The 20,087-nt window shown below is 41.8% G+C and overlaps 1 protein-coding gene across 1 annotated transcript in view; it reads left to right on the forward strand.

The window, feature by feature from the left end:
* HDGFL2 (HDGF like 2) overlaps positions 1-20,087 on the forward strand; it is a 114,253-nt gene that overhangs the window by 52,710 nt on the left and 41,456 nt on the right. Inside the window, exon 14 of the mRNA XM_075863724.1 lies at positions 11,772-11,934. Coding sequence (XP_075719839.1) covers positions 11,772-11,934 — 163 coding nt within the window. The remainder of the gene's footprint in view (positions 1-11,771; positions 11,935-20,087) is intronic.

The raw sequence follows: 20,087 nt of genomic DNA on the forward strand, positions 1-20,087 counted from the left end.
ATCCACCAATGAACGAGCTCGTTCATCAGCTGATCGTTTCTCTGTTTACACGGGAAAATTATCGTGAATGAGCATTCTGTGACTGCTCGTTTGCCTGCTAATTGGCTGGTGTAAAAGGGCGGTTCAACTTTGCTGCTGCTTTTTCTTTTTTTTTTCCTCCTTTTTCCTCATTTTGTCATTCCAATCCTCCACTGCTAGTCTAATGAAACTAGCTTGGAGATAACCTTTTGCCCTTGCAGCAGATTGTAAACTTCTGCTCTACCATTTGGGAGGTTTAACCCTTTGTTCTCACTGCTGAAAAAACACTTAAAAATTCTTTAAAAAATAGTTTCTATAAATACGGAGTTAAAAAAAAAATTTCTATGAAAATGATCAAGGAGGCTCTGCCACTAGTTCATTAATTCCCTATCTCCTAACTAATCTAATAAGTGCTATAATGCTGATAACTACAGTGTGGTTTTGCTTTAAAAAAACGTTTATTTGTAAAGTAATGAGCATTTTTCTAAATATGCTAATGTGGCTCTAATCTCTAAATAGAAGGTGACTCTTTCTTTTCACTCTGGGCAGTGTAATGTTTTTTGCATGACGCTGACCAATCAGCATACAGCTTCTCCCCCTTCCCTGCCCAGCAACACAGCTGATCATATAGTATACAGCTTTCATTCCAGACTGTGTATTCAACTGGCGATATATCCGGCTGTGTCACAGCTAGAACTGCGATCCTATGTCATGAAAGATTAGAATCTCCTATTTCATATGACACCAGAACTTGAAAATGCTTCCATGGAGGTAGTGAAACGTTGCTGTGTTTGGTGAATAAATTTCATTTTTTGCTATTGAGTGCTGCTTCTTTGCTATATATATATATATATATATATATATATATATATATATATATATATATATATATATATATATATAATACATAATATACCGGGTGGGCCATTTATATGGATACACCTAAATAAAATGGGAATGGTTGGTGATATTAACTTCCTGTTTGTGGAACATTAGTATATGGGAGGAGGGAAGCTTTTCAAGCTGGGTGTTGACTATGGCGGCCATTTTGAAGTCGGACATTTTGTATCCAACTTTAGCTTTTTCAATGGGAAGAGGGTCATGTGACATCAAACTTAACGAGAATTTCACAAGAAAAACAATGGTGTGCTTGGTTTTAACGTTACTTTATTCTTTCATGAGTTATTTACAAGTTTCTGACCACTTATAAAATGTGTTCAAAGTGCTGCCCATTGTGTTGGATTGTCAATGCAACCCTCTTCTCCCACTCTTCACACATTGATAGCAACACCGCAGAAATGGCCCACCCTGTAGATATATATAGATTTATATATATATATATTTTTTTTTTTTCTTAACCAGTGGGCACCAAATGGGGTGGTCACTGGTTAGTGGGCAGATCGCTGGGTTTTCGGGTTCTTTTTTTAACCATTTGACTGTAATTGTACTGGTCTCCGACTCTGACAAGCTCTCTGACAGGAATGAGCTTGTCAGAGACGGAGATGCCGGCAAACCACTGCTCCTGCGCTGTGATTGGCCTGTCAGTACTGACTGGCCAATCACAGCTCGTGTCGGCCTGTTTATGACAGTTGCGATCGGGACGCTGTCACCATGTCTATTGACATGGTGACAGTTTGAAGCTTGGGCGTAACTGTACGCCCGAGTGCGGGAAATCACTTGCATTTCGGACGTACAGTCACACCCGTGTGCGGGAAGGGGTTAATTGTCACTCGCGCTTTCGGATTAGAATATATACGTTTTATCCATGATACTAATTTAGGGCCAAAGCCCATCTCCTCCAAGACCGCCCACAGGAAACTCCATTCGACCATATCACTGCTTTACTAGCATCAAGTGACCGTATCGTCCTTTCACCTGGATTGGATGGCTTCATCTGGAGGTTTATGCACAATCTTATATTGTTGGATGTGGATTTACTTAGCATAAAACCACATTGGTCATCATGAATTCGATAAGAACTAACCTTCGCCAAACTATTTGCCAAAATCGTAACATCTGTATTAATCAATGAGATCGGTCTATATGATTCCATTTAATTTTTTTTCCTGGTTTTAGGATAAGCGTTGTCAATGCTTCCCTCATTGAGCTTGATAATTCTCCCCCCTCTTTAAGATTATTCCATAACTCAATTAATCTAGCTCCTAACACGTCAGTATATTGTGCATAAACCTCAAAGGGGAGACCATCCAACCCAGGGGATTTATTTCTGGGGGGCATTCCTAAGGGTATGTTCACACGAGGTCATTACGTCCGTAATTGACGGACGTATTTCGGCCGCAAGTACCGGACCGAACACAGTGCAGGGAGCCGGGCTCCTAGCATCATAGTTACGTACGACGCTAGGGGTCCCTGCCTCGCTGCCGGACAACTGTCCCATACTGTAATCATGTTTTCAGTACGAGACCGTTGTCCGGCAGCGAGGCAGGGACTCCTAGCGTCGTACATAAGTATGATGCTAGGAGCCCGGCTCCCTGCACTGTGTTCGGTCCGGGACTTGCGGCCGAAATACGTCCGTCCATTACGGACGTAATGACCTCGTGTGAACATACCCTAACAGTCACCTCCACTTCCTGTACTGTAATTGGGGCTTCTAACATATCTACCTGTTCTAGTTTTAGTCTGGTCAACGTAATAGTCCCCAATATTCCCTTATCTCTCTTTGCTCACATATCTTTCTAGATTCATAAATACATGAATAATAAATTCTTCCACTATCCATTCAGGCTCTTTAATTTAACTCCCCTTTAGAGTTTTCAATTGTGCCCACATGTTTCTGACTATTCGGATTCTGGAGAATTGAAGCCAAGAGTCTACCTGGTAGATCTGCTTCCAGAAGAAAATTTGAATCCTGATATATTATATTCCTACTGGCTTTGACTTTTTCATAATATCCTCATAAATTGCTTGTGCCTTATCCCACTTTTACCTATTTTCCTCTGATTGATCCAACAAAAACTCATTCTCCTCCAATCTCCCACTTTTTGCCGCATCCATTTCCACCTTCATTTAATTTATTTTTGTTCGCTACTGTTCCATTTAGAATCAACCCTCGGATAACCGCCTTTGCTGTATCACACACTGATAGGTGTTCGCCGGGTAATTATAGACCAGTAAGCTTAACATCAATTGTGGGGAAAATGTTTGAGGGGCTATTGAGGGACTATATACAGAATTATGTGACAATAAATTGTAAAACCGTGCTGGCTGTCCCTTATAATACAAAGGACAGAAGCTGTCCAACCAACCTGATTTTGTTTTTATGAAGAGGTAAGCAGAAGCCTAGACAGAGGGGCCGCTGTGGATATAGTGATTTTGGACTTTGCAAAGGCATTTGACACTGTCCCCCATAGAAGTCTAATGGGTAAATTAAGGACTATAGGTTTAGAAAGTATAGTTTGTAATTGGATTGAGAATTGGCTCAAGGACCGTATCCAGAGTTGTGGTCAATGATTCCTACTCTGAATGGTCCCCAGTTATAAGTGGTGTACCCCAGGGTTCAGTGCTGGGACCACTATTATTCAACTTATTTATTAATGATATAGAAGATGGGATTAATAGCACTATTTCTATTTTTGCAGATGACACCAAGCTATGCAATATAGTTCAGACTATGGAAGATGTTTTTGAATTGCAGGCAGATTTAAACAAACTAAGTGTTTGGGTGTCCACTTGGCAAATGAAGTTTAATGTAGATAAATGTAAAGTTATGCACCTGGGTACGAACAACCTGCATGCATCATATGTCCTAGGGGGAGCTACACTGGCGGATTCACTTGTTGAGAAGGATCTGGGTGTACTTGTAAATCATAAACTTAATAACAGCATGCAGTGTCAATCAGCTGCTTCAAAGGCCAGCAGGATATTGTCGTGTATTAAAAGAGGCATGGACTCGCGGGACAGGGATATAATATTACCACTTTACAAAGCATTAGTGAGGCCTCATCTAGAATATGCAGTTCAGTTCTGGGCTCCAGTTCATAGAAAGGATGCCCTGGAGTTGGAAAAAATACAAAAGAGCAACGAAGCTAATAAGGGACATGGAGAATCTAAGTTATGATGAAAGATTAAAAGAACTAAACCTATTTAGCCTTGCGAAAAGACGACTAAGGGGGGACATGATTAACTTATATAAATATATGAATGGCACATATAAAAAATGTGGTGAAATCTTGTTCCAAGTAAAACCCCCTAAAAAAACAAGGGGGCACTCCCTCCGTCTGGAGAAAAAAAGGTTCAACCTGCAGAGGCGACAAGCCTTCTTTAATGTGAGAACTGTGAATTTATGGAATAGCCTACCGCAGGAGCTGGTCACAGCAGGGACAGTAGATGGCTTAGATAATTTCCTAGAACAAAAAAATATTCGCTCCTGTGTGTAGAAATTTTTTACTTCCCCTTTCCCATCCCTTGGTTAACAGGTTCCCGACCGCTGGCCGTATTTATACGGCCAGCGCTCAGGGTCTCTAAAGTCCGGCGTATAGTATATATACGGCCGCACTTCAGAGACTGTGCACGCGGGATCGCGTGCACACAGCTCTATGCCCTGGCTGTTGCTAACAGCCATGGGCACTGGGCAGAATGTCAGGGGTCAATCTTTTGGCCCCTGAACATGTGATCGCTGTGACAACCAATCACAGCGATCACATGCATTTCTGCATAGAAAACAGTGTGCACGCGATCGCGTGCACACAGCCCTGTGCCCTCGCTGTTACCAACAGCTCTGGGCAGAGTATCAGGGACCAATCTGATGGTCCCTGAACATGTGGTCGCTGTGACAACCAATCACAGCGATCACATGCATTCCTGCTTATAAAACAGTGTGCACGCGATCGCGTGCACACAGCCCTGTGCCCACGCTGTTACCAACAGCTCTGGGCACTGGGCAGAGTATCAGGGACCAATCTGATGGTCCCTGAACATGTGGTCGCTGTGAAAACCTATCACAGCGACCACATTTGTTTTATTTTGACTTTTCTGGCAGTAAATCTCCTGCCTCTTTTCTTCTCCTCAAACATTGTTTCAGTTTGAGGAGAAGAAGAGACTCGGGAGAATTGCTGCCAGAAGATTACAGTTACAAAAAAATACAGTTACACTAAAACATTCTCTGTATAGATAGATTTCTATCTATCTATACAATCTATCTATCTATCTACCTTTCTTTCTTTTATTCTATTAGAATAGGCAGGTAGGGAGTATATAATTATATATATATCCACATATATAATATATATAGCAATAGCGGTTTATTTTTTTGTTAGCGGTAGTGAAGATATATATAGCAGTTAGTTTGTGTGTTTTATAAAAAAAAAAATAATAATTTGTTGTGCTAGTGTTAGTTACGTTATGGCGAGGAAGTTGTTCAGCGCCGAGGAGGCATACGCCATGCTGTGGTCTGAGTCGGAGACCGCATCAGAGATGGCGTCCGAGATGGAACCTGTTTTAGGTAGTGACGATGACAGCGTCACTTCAGGTTCATCTTCAGGGGACGTTGTCCCTGATGCAGTCGAAACTGCAGAACATGAAAGCGCAGGGCCAAGTAGCGCTGTAGCACGGGACAGCCTGGTCCCTCCAGTCCAGGCTCTTGTATGGGCACCTGCCCCATCTTTTGGGCCTAGAATCCACGGATTTACGGCCACTCCTGGCATAACCGTCGACAATACAAATTTTGTCCAAATGGATTACTTCCATTTATTTATAACGGACGACATCCTAAATCAGATTGTCCACGAAACAAATTTATATGCCACGCAATATATAAGGCAGAAACCTTCTTCCACCCATGCCAGAGATTGGACGCCCACCAATTTGCAGGAATTAAAAAAAATTTTGGGGCTCACCCTAAATATGGGTATTGTCAAAAAGCCCTCCATTAGGTCTTACTGGTCAACAAGACCCGCCCAAGCCACCCCAGTATATTCTGCAGTAATGCCCAGGTCTCGTTATGAGACAATAATGAGGTTCCTCCACTTCAATGACAACGCACAGGCCCCCCCAAGTACCGATGCAAACCGGGATCGGTTGTTCAAAATAAGACCGCTAATAAATTCCCTCAATAATTTATTTCTGCAACTCTACACCCCTGAGCAGAATGTAAGTGTGGACGAATCCCTCCTCAACTTTCATGGCAGACTTAGCTTTCGCCAATATCTACCTTCCAAAAGGGCAAGATATGGCGTTAAGCTCTACAAATTGTGTGAAAGCGGATCAGGATATACCACCGCCTTCAGGATTTATGAAGGGCGGGACCGCTCAATAAATGTTCCTGGATGCCCCCCTGATCTTTCCACCAGCAGTAAGATTGTGTGGGAGATCATGCAGCCTCTGCTTCACAAGGGGTATCCCCTATACTGTGATAATTTTTATTCCAGTGTGCCCCTGTTTAGGCATTTGCATGCTGCAAGGACTGGGGCATGTGGTACCATGCGCAAAAACAGAATTTGTTTTCCACAGCAATTAGTGGGGAAGCGCATGGTAAAGGGGGACTCCTGTGCTTATGCATCTGAAGAATTGCTGGCGGTCAAGTTCAGGGATCGCAAAGATGTGTATGTGCTAAGCACGATTCATACTGCAGGAGCAGTGGCAGTGAGGGAAAGGGGGGCATCATCGGACAAGCACAAACCAGTGAGCGTGTCCGAATATAACAAGTACATGGGGGGGGGGGTGGATTTAAGCGACCAGGTTTTACAGCCCTATTTAGTAAAACGCAAAACTAAAACCTGGTACAAAAAGTGGCCATTTATTTGTTACAGGTGGCCATCCACAACTCATTTGTGCTCTACAAAAAAAACAGAGGCAGAGACACATACCTGGATTTCCAGGGAAAAATTATTGAAGGCCTCATTTTTGATGTTCAGGACACCCGAGAATGCCCCCAGTCTGAGGATGTCACGCGACTGACTGAAAGACACTTCATCAGTCGGATTCCCCCAACACCAACCAGAAGCAACCCCCAGAAAAAGTGCCACGTCTGCAGAAAAGACGGGCACCGCAAAGATTCCCGATATTTCTGTCCCTCGCAACCAGGCCTGTGCATTGAGCCATGTTTTAAAAAATACCACACTGTTCTGAATTATTAGATTTTAGTTAATTTGTTGAAAATATATTTGCCCTACATTACGTTTTTATTTTTCCCATGATTTTACTCCAAGGGTGAGGGAGGGAATGGGTGGGGGGTGGATGTCATGTTTGATGTTTTCTAAAGTTCATCTGCTGGATAGCTCCATTTGCATTAACCTGCAATTTCTTATTTTAGAAAACCCCAAAAAATTAATTCCCATTATACCCCTAGATGAATATTTTGGGATTTCTGCTTCAAGAGCAGATATTTTGGAAGTGTTATAGAAACTCTGTTGAGTTTTGTAAAACCAGCTTTGAAAAAAAGCGATATGTGAAATAATCTTCTTCTATCGTCCGCCCTCCTACATCTCTGTGTGATAAATAAGGCCACATATTTGGTATCCCCGTGCACGGGAGAAGTGGCAGAATGTGAACGGAGATTAATTTTGACCGTGGTCTAAGCCGTGTGTGAAAAATGCTGGTATAAACTGACGCATTTGCTAAAAAATTGCTAATTTTATTTTGATCCATCTTATTCAAGAAACTTTCAGAAGAAAACTGGACTGTCTAAAAATATGATAAACCCCTTGAAGAAAACCTTGTGGGGTCTACTTGTGTGAATGAAGTAATTTATGGGGTGATTCTAATCTTTCAGCAGCATTACACCCCCCAGAAAACAGTATGCGGCTATAAAATCAAATGCAGAATTCCTGGACCAAAAAGCCTCCTTTTATGCCAAGCCCTGGCACATGCCCGCACAGTGAATAAGGCACACATATTTGGTATCCCCATGCACGGGAGAAGTGGAAGAACGTGAAAGGAGATGAATTTTGGCCGTGGTCTATACCGTGTGTGAAAAATGCTAGCATAAACCGACGCAATTGTTAAATTCTTGCATTTTTTTCCAATTTTGCCCACTTTAGAGAAAAAAAAAAAAAATGATATATACTGACAAATGCCACTAAAACAAAGCCCTATCTGTCCTTTAAAAAGAGTGTAAAATTCAAAGATGAACTTTATTCACCTAGTCATCTAAAGAAGCGCATAGCAAAATTGTGAAATTTGCTCTGGTCATTTAGCTGTAAAACAGCCTAGTCCTTAACCGGTTAAACATGATGGACATGTGTCTTTTTTCAACCGTACAAACTATGTAACACACCACCTGGGTAGCTGCCGAGCCCTCATTTTTTTCAAAAAACAATGAGTTCTCTTTATTTTACAGTGATCCAACATCGTGAACCACATAGTATTTACTCTAAATCTAACACTCTCTTATACGTCCGACCATTTCTTAATAACACGGTCAATGGTGAATGGGCCGATATCCCACGCGCTTCATATTTAACCCTCAAAACTTCTTGATATGCCTCTTTATTGCATATAGCCATATCTATTAATGAAAGTGAATTATGTGATTTAGTGTAGCATGACTATGCCTTCTCCTTCAGGTTTCTACTACGCTACGCATCTATCCACCCAAACTCTTCTAATATTTGCCCTAACCCGGTCTTACCCTGTTTATTTTTTGTTTTCATCCAATTAAGTTTATCCAGAGATATATCCAAAAGCCTGTTAAACTTCCATTATTAACAGTGCATTTTATCCGTCGTCAAATTCCTTAATTTTAACCAATATATTCATTGTCAAGGGTGGTGGATTATAAAGATTCACCAGCACCCATTCTGTAAAACACACATGAAAAAAATAAAAATCTATATGTCAATATCTTTATGTATTAGTATAGAAACCCCTCTAGAATGTGATGACCATACTGAAAGGAAAGATTTCTGTACCCACCTTTTTTCTCTGTTGTATGAAGTGTGTTTTTATCTATATTAATTTGAGTCTCCTGTAAACAATTATTGCGGGAAGAAGATTTCTAATGAGATTAAACACAGCGACTCTTTTTCAGTCTTGAGCCCATGCCCCTAATATTCCATGACAATATTCTTACCCTCTTATAAGCCATTGATAATAGAATTGTGGAAAATGATGGAGAAAGGCACCAAGAGATGTACTAACCAGCCATACACACAATAAAAACAAACCCATGAATAGCCCATCTAGCACTATACCAAGTATCGCTAAATAGACTCCTTAATGTTATCTAACTCTGCTTCCATGCCATCTAATCTTCCTAATAACTTTTTCCACATTAATCCTTACAGCCCCCCTCCTATGCCTTCTTTTCTTTTAGAATTTGAAAATGATGCAACAGACCGCAACAAAAATGGGTAAATCCCCTACAACTACTCCAGTTAGCAGTCAAAAGGAGAGAAAAAGTTAGAGGCAGCAGCGGCTAAGCTAGGCCAATATGCACTAATGTCTCCCATAACCACCTCTAAAAGAATGTCACTAGGAGGTGTAGGAGGAAAAGGCAATGTGAACAACCCCAAGGAGGCGTTAACCGATATAGACAGCACAAATAAAGCGGGAACTAGCCATGGGGGAATAGCGGCAGAAATGGAGGAGAGGACTGAAAATAGTATGAAACCGTTGGATGTGACAGATACTGGGTCCCCTAGTCTGAGGGACTGTTTTTCTGCGTTAAATAAGTGTAATGCATCTATTACATCAGTGGCATCCCATGTTGGTACACTGGGGGGGACCAGGTGAATTTATTTATTTTTTCATGGTTAAATACAAAGAGCAGCTGGAAATGGTTGAACCCAGAACTTCTCAACTGTGGAAAGGTTCTTCTCTAGTTTTTTTTTCAGAATCCAATAGAGACTGAGGATTGGGCAGTATTGAATTTAAAACAAGATGGCTGCGGGGATATAGTTTAATTTACATATTTAGAAAAAAAGCAACTGTTAAAATAGTTTTGGGGAACAATTTTCTCTGACATTATCAGTGTGGCAGCACCTATTAGATTAGCTAGGAGATGGGGCATTACTAAACTAGTGACAGATCCTATTTAAAGTGGCTCTCACTAGTTTAGTAATGCCCTAACTCCGGCTCTGTCACTAGTTCAGTAATGCCCTATCTCCTAGCTAATCCGATGGGCGCTGTCACACTGATAATGCTAGTGAAAATTGTGTCTCAAAGTTGTGTTTTTTTTTTTTTTCTAAATCTGTAAATGAGTCTTTATTAGACAAGTGGGTGTCAACCGCAGCGATTCTCCGGAGGTGGCGCTACCTCACAGCTTCTGACTCTGTCCTATCCGCATGAAGCTTTTTCATACACCATGTGAGAGACTGATGCTGGTGGGAAGGGGGATAACTTCAAACAGCCATATCTTGGGCTGTGAACAGCGGTTCTGGTGGCATATGAAAGAGGAGATTCTAATCTTTCATATGACAACGAATCGCAGTTGTGACACAGCCGGATATATCGCCAGTTGAATACACAGACTCGAATGGAAGCTGTATACTATAAGATCACGCTGTTTTGCTGGGCAGGTAAGGGGGAGAAGCTGTATGCCGATTGGACATCGTCATCCAGAAAACATTACACTGCCCAGAGTAAAAAGAGTCCCCTCCTATTCGGCTATTCAACATATTTAGAAAAATGCTCATAACTTTGCAAATAATAAATGTTTTTTTAAAATCTATATCGCTAGTGATCAGCAGCAAAGCGTCTATTAGATTAGTTAGGAGATGGGGAAAACCGGTGACAGAGCCTCTTTAACGCCCTTTTACATGGAAAAAACAGATAAAAACAAGGGGACATATACAAAAACACCGAAAAAGGCCATACTTGCAAATGGACACAGCCAAGTCAGAAACGCTGATGAAGGAGAGTGAGCAGGTGCTTTAAATAATAATAGCCACTCCCACTAGTCTTGAGGGGAGTGATGTGCGGTGCATGGGATGTGTAGTAAGAAAAGAATAGTGTATGTGCAAGTGTAATACTATAAGTGAAATATAGGGGGCAGTAATGAGTGAAGTGCCTCAATAGAAATAAATGAATAATGGGGTGTAAGTGTGTGAAACATGGAGGGATAGTGTGTACGTCATGAGGCACAACATGTATAGCCAGGTAGAAGCCTATTTGTGACGCCTTGATAATTCATAGAGCGGGCTACCCTGCTTGCTATGCCAAACAACAACACACCATGCTCTCCCAGCATCAAAGACCCGGCTGTGTCCAAGAGAAGCGAATATACGTAATAATGAAAAATACCTGGGGTATTAGTGATCATTTTGGCCCTTTTACATGGGCCAATGATCGGGTAAACGAGGCTCCTTCCCGATCATTGCCCTGTAAACAGGGCGACTATCAGCTGATGAACGTATAGCTGATGCAGCAGAAAATATTATAGTCTGCGGCACATCTCCCTGTCTCATTGATCAGCGCTAGTTTTTGTGGCCCATGTTGGCCGTTGTAAAAGCTAATATTGGATATAAAGTATCTCTAATTCTGGAGGACCGAACACATCCATGCTTTACATAAACCGCTCGTTGATTTCAATTGGAAATGAGTAATGCTTTATTTTTCCCTAGCAGAGACGGTGCAGGGAATTTAAAGATTTGCAGTTGGGTTCCTTTGCTAATAACTGAGTGTTTCAGCATTGAGACAATATGTAATCCGCTTAATGCTGAGGTTACTTCTAATAAACTATTGTTTAAAAGTGGACAATCCCTTTTCATATCATAAGTAATCTCTCCCTTTACTTCCATTTTTATTCCATTAAATCACACCTTTTGTGTCTCACACAAATCTTCTCTATCTTTTAGATCCGTCGATACAAAGCCAATCAGGCTGTTATGGAAAAAGCTGCTGAGGTTTACAGCCGAATCAAAGCTGGTATTCTCGGCTCAAAAATGGGAAGCCAACAGAAAATAAATGAGGGGGACGATAGTAGCCAACTGTTATTAGACACTACCAAGGAAGATGAAGGTTCGTAATTTTTAATGGTTTCTGCAATGCAGATGAAAAGAGGTTTTTTAAATTTAATATTTGGGTTATTTTTTTATTATTTTTTTGTTTCTGTTACAACAATGTTAAATTTAATATACTTTTTGCATAAGATATTGTAAGAAAATATTTAGAAATTTGACTTACACCCTTAACGACCGCCCATCGTCTTTTGACTGCAGGCGGTGCAGGTGCTTTGTCTACAGCATCGTATTTTGGCGTTTCTCTAGAAGAGGCTGGTGAGCGCTCATCCTTTAACCCCTTCCCGCATTTTCACGTACATGCACGTCGGGGAATGCGGCTGGTTAGCGCATTTTCACATGCATGTACATGATGCAGTTAAACTGTCACAGCGCCGCGAGATGAGGTGACAGTTCACTGCAAACTGCTGTCCGAGACAGCTCCGCAACAGAGCTAGCCGACAGGGGACCAATGAAAGTGGTCCCCTGTCGGCGATCGCTGTGATAGGTCTGTCAGTGCAGACAGACCAATCACAGTTAGGGTATGTGCACACACACTAATTACGTCCGTAATTGACGGACGTAATTCGGCCGGAAGACCCGGACCGAACACACTGCAGGGACCCGGGCTCCTAGCATCATAGTTATGTACATCGCTAGGAGTCCCTGCCTCTCCGTGGAACTACTGTCCCGTACTGAAAACATGATTACAGTACGGGACAGTTGTCCTGCAGCGAGGCAGGGACTCCTAGCATCGTACATAAGTATGATGCTAGGAGCCCGGCTCCCTGCACTGTGTTCGGTCCGGTACTTGCGGCCGATTTACGTCCGTCAATTACGGACGTAATTAGTGTGTGTGCACATACCCTTAGTGTGACGTAGGCAGGACTTGTTTTTCTATAGTCTCCGTCTCTGATCTCTTCTGTTGATTTTGAGAGGAGATCAGAGACGGATTCTAATTTTACTTGTGAATGAATTATACCCCCACAGCCTGACCAGTGCTGACCAGTCACCCCCACAGCCTGACCAGTCACCCCCACAGCCTGACCAGTCACCCCCTGTGCTCCATCACCCCATCAGTATCGTCTGTTGCCTAGTGACAGGCATCACAGAATCAAGTCCCTTTTCTTCCTGCCTTCTCCTATCGCCTGGGTATTTACTTTCTAAAATTTATTTTATTTCCCATTTTGTCCCAATTGACATTTAAAAGAAAAACAAAACTACCAAATAAAACAAAAAATTCCCATTATACCCCTAGATGAATACCTTGAAAGTTTTTCAATTTTATTGAAGGAAACATTTTATGAATTTTATGAATGTTCTGGCACACGTGTTGCATAAAATCTTACGAGTAAAAAGTGGGCCCTAAAAACCTCCTGGCACTCCTTCAATTCTGAGTTCTGATGTGCAATCCTGACATCCCAGTAAAACCACTAAATAGAACTAAAAATTTCCATTATACCGCTAGATGAATATCTTGAATCACAGGAGAAAAGGCACGCTGAATATTAAGGCCTCAATATTTGCAGGGTCTAAATACTCACTACACACCTAGATAAAAAGCATAAGGGCTATAGCTTTCAAAATGTGACCCTATGTTGTCACTGAAATGGCATCTTCTTTTTTTTTTTTACAAAATTTAAGATGACCTGTAATGACTATGTCCTGCTGCACAAAGCTCAATTTGTTTTACTGTATCGTGAAATGGGCATATTTTTTTTTATTTGGAGGATCTCTAATAATCGAGCTGTTCCATATCAATACACCATGGGCTTTACTACAGTTTTATTCGGGTTTTTACCGGATCTCTTACACCCGACAATACTTCTGGCAATACTGACATTATTTTGGGGACTAGTGATCCTTTACTGTTCCTATATATGGTATTGGACACCGTCCCTTTTATATATTCTGTAAGTGATTGGTTGTTTAGTGCGCATAGCGGTTCCTACCTTGCCGGGCAGGGGTCTGTTATGGTGTACCGCGTCGCTTGGTACGTTCGTCCCTTATATACGGATTGATGAGGCTAAAGAGACGACGTATGACCAGTCACTATAAAAAAATAAGATGTCTTCATTGCCCTACAGGTGTTTTTATCTCGTGAACAAACTCCAGGTTGCCACATAGTTGGATACGTTTTCCTCCATTTTTTTATAAATATATTGCCGTTCACTCCAGAACAGTTGATTTTTCCCACTATAATTTTTTATATATCAGACTAGAATGCTGTTCACAACGGCATCAGAATGACACAAATATGGGACAATTGCTTTGTTAGCAAGACATAGTCAAACCGGCAAATGCATTTTTCAGGACATGCCTCCTTTATGAGAACATAAATTTATGAGAGCATTTATGAGAACATAAATTTATGAGAGCATGCTCACTACACTCCTGAATAGCTTAAGGTGTGTAGTTTTAAGAATGGGTCATTTCTTGGGGGTTTCTATCATTATGTCAGTTTAAAGCCTCTCCAAATGTGCATTGGGGCCTAAAACATTTTCAAGCAAAATTGGTTCCCTGAAAGCTACCAGGTGCCCTGTTCCTTTTTGGGCCCTGCCGTGTGTCCAGGCAGCGCATTAGGGCCACAATGGGGGTATTTTTGAACACAGGAGAAACAGGGTGATAGATTTTGTGGTGTGATTCTTCATTTTCATGTTCGCTTTACAAAGAAATCTGTCTTCAAACTGGTACTTTTAGGAAAAAAGTGAAATTTAATTTATTTTCACCTGCTATGCATTAAATTTAGCAAAAAACTGTGGGGTCAAAATGATTACTATACCCCTAGAGAAATACCTTTTTATGGGGTCTAGTTTTCTAAATGGAGTCGTTTATGGGGAGTTTCTATCGTTCTTGCAGCTCAAAGCCTTTCCAAATATACAGTGGGGCCTAAAACATTTTCAAGCAAAATGAGTCCTGAAAGCCTCCGGGTGCTCCCTCCCTTTTGGGCCCTGCCGTTTGTCCAGGCAATGCATTAGGGCCACAATGTGGGTATTTTTGAAAACAGGAGAAACAGGGTGATAGATTTTGTGGTGTGATTTTTCATGTTCGCTTTACAAAGAAATCTGTCTTCAAACTGGTACTTTTAGGAAAAAAGTGAAATTTAATTTATTTTCACCTGCTATGCATTAAATTTAGCAAAAAACTGTGGGGTCAAAATGATTACTATACCCCTAGATTAATACCTTTATGGGGTCATTTGTGGGGGTTTCCATCACTCTGAGACCTATGAGCCTCTGAAAACCTGGCTTGGTGCAGGAAAACAAAATGTACTTCAAAATGTATAAAATTATTCAATTTGTAAGTCCTCTAAATTGCTGAAAATTTATTTTATTTTTTCAAAAATGCTGCCAAAATAGAGTAAAGAGATGAAAATATATATTTAATTAAAAAAATTGTACAGTATGTGTGTACATATGTGACATATTGCAGTTAAAAATAGGGGAAAATGGTAATTTTTACAAAATTTCTTCCATTTTTCTATTTTTTTAATTTTCGCAAATCGTATCAGTCTACTTTTACCACTAAAATAAAGTACAACATGTGACGAAAAAGCAATGTCAGAATTACTTGGATATTCAAAACTTTCGCAGAGTTATTCTCTGATAAAATCAGACATACCAGATTTGACAAATCTGGCTTGGTCATTAAGGGGTTAAGCAGGGGCTGTAACTTAGAAGCCTGCTAAATACAGCTGGGGTGAGAGCATTCCAAACCCAACTGTTTAACCCTTTGATCACCGCGGTCCGTGACTGTGGTAAGATCACCGGGAACGCCCCTCTTTGATCTCGTCATCAGAGACCCGGTGACGTGATCAAAGACTGGGGAATCCTTCTGCAGTGAGCCCTGGGGACTTACAGACGACCCCAGGGCTGTCTGCTCAGTTTGCCTGCTGTTAAGGCACACTATGTGCTGCCCTAACTACAGCCTGTGTCATAGTGACACAGTATAATGTATTAGTATACAGGAGTATGGTAATACATTATACATAAAAAGTAAAGTTGTATAGTTATCCCTTAATAGGATTAAAAAAAATACATAAAAAATTTCCCAAAAAATCATTATTTTGCATAAAATATATTTTATTGCCCCTACATTACATAAAAACAAGAACCCTACACATATTTGGTATCAACCCGACCGTAATAACCTGAAGAATTAATTTAATAGGTTATTTAGCAAGAAAAACTATGCCGAGAATCTTTTTCCCATATTCCCATCTTAAAAAAAAAATCTACCCCCCCCCCCCCCCTCCAAACTGTGGAAAAAATATATATATACTTATCCCAGACAGAACAAGGCCATGTCAATGAAAAAATCAAGTTATGGCTGCTGAAGGGCAGAGAGGCAAAAACAGAAAAATTTAGCTGGTCATAAAGGCCTTTTCAGGTCCAGTCATTAAGGGGTTAAACCAATAAGTATTTCTCGTTAGTCTTATTTGGGAAATAGACCATGGGTATATACAGTTGCCACTAGGAGGCATGACACTAAGAATAAAAGTGTTGGCCCCTCCTACAGTGTGTATACCCCTCCTACATACAGACACTGTACTAGTCAGTCTTAACTTGGTGTTCGTATGACGCAGTCTTACCTGCTGGTACAGTAGGCTGCCTTTTTTGTATGTGTTATTTTTCTTTTTATAGCGAGGTAAGAAGGGCAATTCTCCCCCCCCCCCCCCCCCCTACTTTTCCCAATGTCTGGCGGGCGCTTGGTGTTTCAACAAACTGTTGTTCCTCTGCGATGCTTAAGACTAGCACAAGCTCCTCTGTCTCCTCGTCCCCCCCAGCCTAAGAGTCGGCGACCTTGGCTCTCGACCAATGTCCCACCTCACCGCAGCTGCGCATGAAGGGTTCTTTCCTGCAGGTCTTACAATGCTCCTGCTTCAGGCGACTCTATATTCTGAGGGCACGGGCTCCTTCCCCAGGGGCCCACTATGTCCTGCGTCCCATATTCGCCATTTCCCTATGCAGGCTGGCATCATTTTTTATTTTTTTTGGCTTGTGGTCAGGGGGCGGGACTTGCTGGCAACCAATCGTGGCACGGAGAAGGTTTGGGTCATAATCTCCCACTCCCTGCTTCAGACGAGCAGGGACACAGCATCACAGGACCTCACCCAGGCTGCTGCTATTGTTGGTGCTGGGACTGAGGTTGTTCACAAACTAGTAGGATTTGCCTTTTGCACCCCCTCCTTCATGCCTAAACTCTTCTCAACAGTAAATTACAGCAGGGGAGCATATATCTAGAACACTCTATGTAACCTCAGGCGGCCATTACACCCTTCTAAGAGAGTCACAGCCCTGCCTCTTGCTATATATTCAGTGGACTTGGTCACCAGTTTTTTTTCCCCAGACGTAACTGAGGCATGTGATGACCCCTGTACTGCCGTCTCCAACACGGTACATTATGTAGTTCACTTTCACATATGGCTGTAATTCTTGTCAACATACTCCTCTGTGCGATTTATGCCGTCCCCTAAGCCAGGCATCTGTGAACTCTACCCCTGTGCCTCAACTATCTCAGCCACCCCCCCCCCCCCAAACCTCCCAGCGTTGCCCACTTTATATGATGAAGCCGATCTGCAATGGGCTCATTCTCTCTCCAGGTTCGTCGGTGACCTCTCCAATGTCACCCCGTCCATGATGGGCATCTTGGTTTTCCATGCCGACCAACCTTCTGGGGACTCTGTCCACATAGTCTTCCAGTGGCAGGCATCTTAAACGGATCACTTCAGCGCGGTCTTACCTGCTCTCCATATCACCTGCTCTCCATATCACCTTCCTCCCCAGTTTCCCATCTCCCTCCAGAGGACTGATCTGATGCTGATTCCAATTTGGAGCATGAAGCGCAATCCCCCAAGTGGACCCCTACGGTCTCATCGCTGCGGTCAGACATCTTACAGATGCGAACCATCTCACCCTGTTGAGACAATCGCCTTTATTCACCCCAGGCGAATAAAAGTGACCAGTGACCAATCCGCATCCTGCACTTCTCATTGATCCAGCCCAGCTTCTTTCACTGCACAATCACACTGTAACAATGGGCTGGAACAATGAGAAATGCAGGACGCTGATTGGTCACTGATTGGTCAGCCTCATACACTTCTCTGTACAACACCCAGTTGGTAAAAAGTAAAAACACGCCCAGTTGTCCATTGAGAAACTCATTAGCATAAATCTAAACTAGCTCATAATTTGCTCAAAAATGATCGTTTTTCAAAATAAAAACCACTGCTGTTATCTACATTAAAGTGCCAATCAGATTATGTAGGAGATAGGGCACTTATAATCTGGTGACAGCCTCTTTAAGTAGTTTTCCTTTGATTGGGCACACCTGGCAAACTAATTTATCACAGGTGTCTGAGATTGATTACAATGATCCAAAGAGCCCTAAGGGTATGTGCACACGTAGTGACCAAAAACGTCTGAAAATACGGAGCTGTTTTCAAGGGAAAACAGCCCCTGATTTTCAGAAGTTTTTTGAGCAACTCACGTTTTTCGCGGCGTTTTTTACGTCCGTTTTTGGAGCGGTTTTCATTGGCGTCTATGAGAAAACGGCTCCAAAAACGTCCAAAGAAGTGCCCTGCACTTCTTTTGCCGAGGCTGTATTTTTGCGCGTCGTCGTTTGACAGCTGTCCAACGACGACGCGTAAATTACAGGTCGTCGGCACAGTACGTCGGCAAACCCATTCAAATGAATGGGCAGATGTTTGCCGACGTATTGGAGCCGTATTTTCAGACGTAAAACGAGGCATAATACGCCTCGTTTACGTCTGAAAATAGGTCGTGTGAACCCAGCCTAAGACACAATACCATCCATGAGTTTAATTGAAAAACTAATAATTTAATGTTTATGACACTTTGCATAATAATTTGGAACTCTGTGTATGTATCCATTTCCAGAGGATATTTCCTCAAAATGAGTGAATCCTCTTGTCTCGCATCTGGCCAAGACCACTACTCCTTCCCATGGCAGACTCTGCCTCATTCTGCGTTTTTTTTGTTTTGGTTTTTTTTCTTCCTCACCAGGTCCTTCTTTAACCCCTTCCCTCTTTGGCCACTTTTGGCCTTCCTGACAGAGCCTCATTTTTCAAATCTGACGTGTCACTTTATGTGGTAATAACTTCGGAATGCTTTTACCTATCCAAGCGATTCTGATATTGTTGTCTCGTGACACATTGGACTTTATGTTACTGGCAAAATTTGCCCGATACATTCAGTATTTAATTGTGAAAAACACTAGAATGTAGCGAAAAATTTAAAAAATTAGCATTTTTCTCCATTTAAATGTAACTGCTTGTAAGACAGGCAGTTATACCACATAAAAATGTTGCTAATTAACATCACCCATATGTATACTTTAGTTTAGCATCGTTTTTTGAACATCCTTTTATTTCTTTAGGACGTTACAAGGCTTAGAACTTTAGCAGCAATTTCTCACATTTTCAAGAAAATTTCAAAATGCTATTTTTACAGGGGCCAGTTCAGTTGTGTAGCGGCTTTGAGGTCCTTAGATATTAGAAACCCCCAATAAGTCACCCCATTTTAAAAACGGCACCCCTCAAAGTATTCAAAACAGCATTTAGAAAGTTTCTTAACCCTTTAGACATTGCGCAGGAATTAAGGCAAAGTAGAGGTGAAATTTACAAAGTTCATTATTTTTTTTCAGAAGTTAAAGAGGCTCTGTCACCAGATTTTGCAACCCCTATCTGCTATTGCAGCAGATAGGCGCTGCAATGTAGATTACAGTAACGTTTTTATTTTAAAAAAACGAGCATTTTTGGCCAAGTTATGGCCATTTTTGTATTTATGCAAATGAGGCTTGCAAAAGTACAACTGGGCGTGTTGAAAAGTAAAAGTACAACTGGGCGTGTATTATGTGCGTACATCGGGGCGTGTTTACTACTTTTACTAGCTGGGCGTTCTGATGAGAAGTATCATCCACTTCTCTTCAGAACGCCCAGCTTCTGGCAGTGACAGACACACAGCGTGTTCTCGAGAGATCACGCTGTGACGTCACTTCCCCAGGTCCTGCATCGTGTCAGACGAGCCGGCACCAGAGGCTACAGATGATTCTGCAGCAGCATCGGCGTTTGCAGTTAAATCGATGTAGCTACTTACCTGCAAACGCTGATGCTGCTGCAGAATCAACTGTAGCCTCTGGTGCCGATGTGGCCGA

This window comes from Rhinoderma darwinii, chromosome 1, assembly GCF_050947455.1.
Source record: "Rhinoderma darwinii isolate aRhiDar2 chromosome 1, aRhiDar2.hap1, whole genome shotgun sequence".
Lineage (NCBI taxonomy): Eukaryota > Metazoa > Chordata > Amphibia > Anura > Rhinodermatidae > Rhinoderma > Rhinoderma darwinii.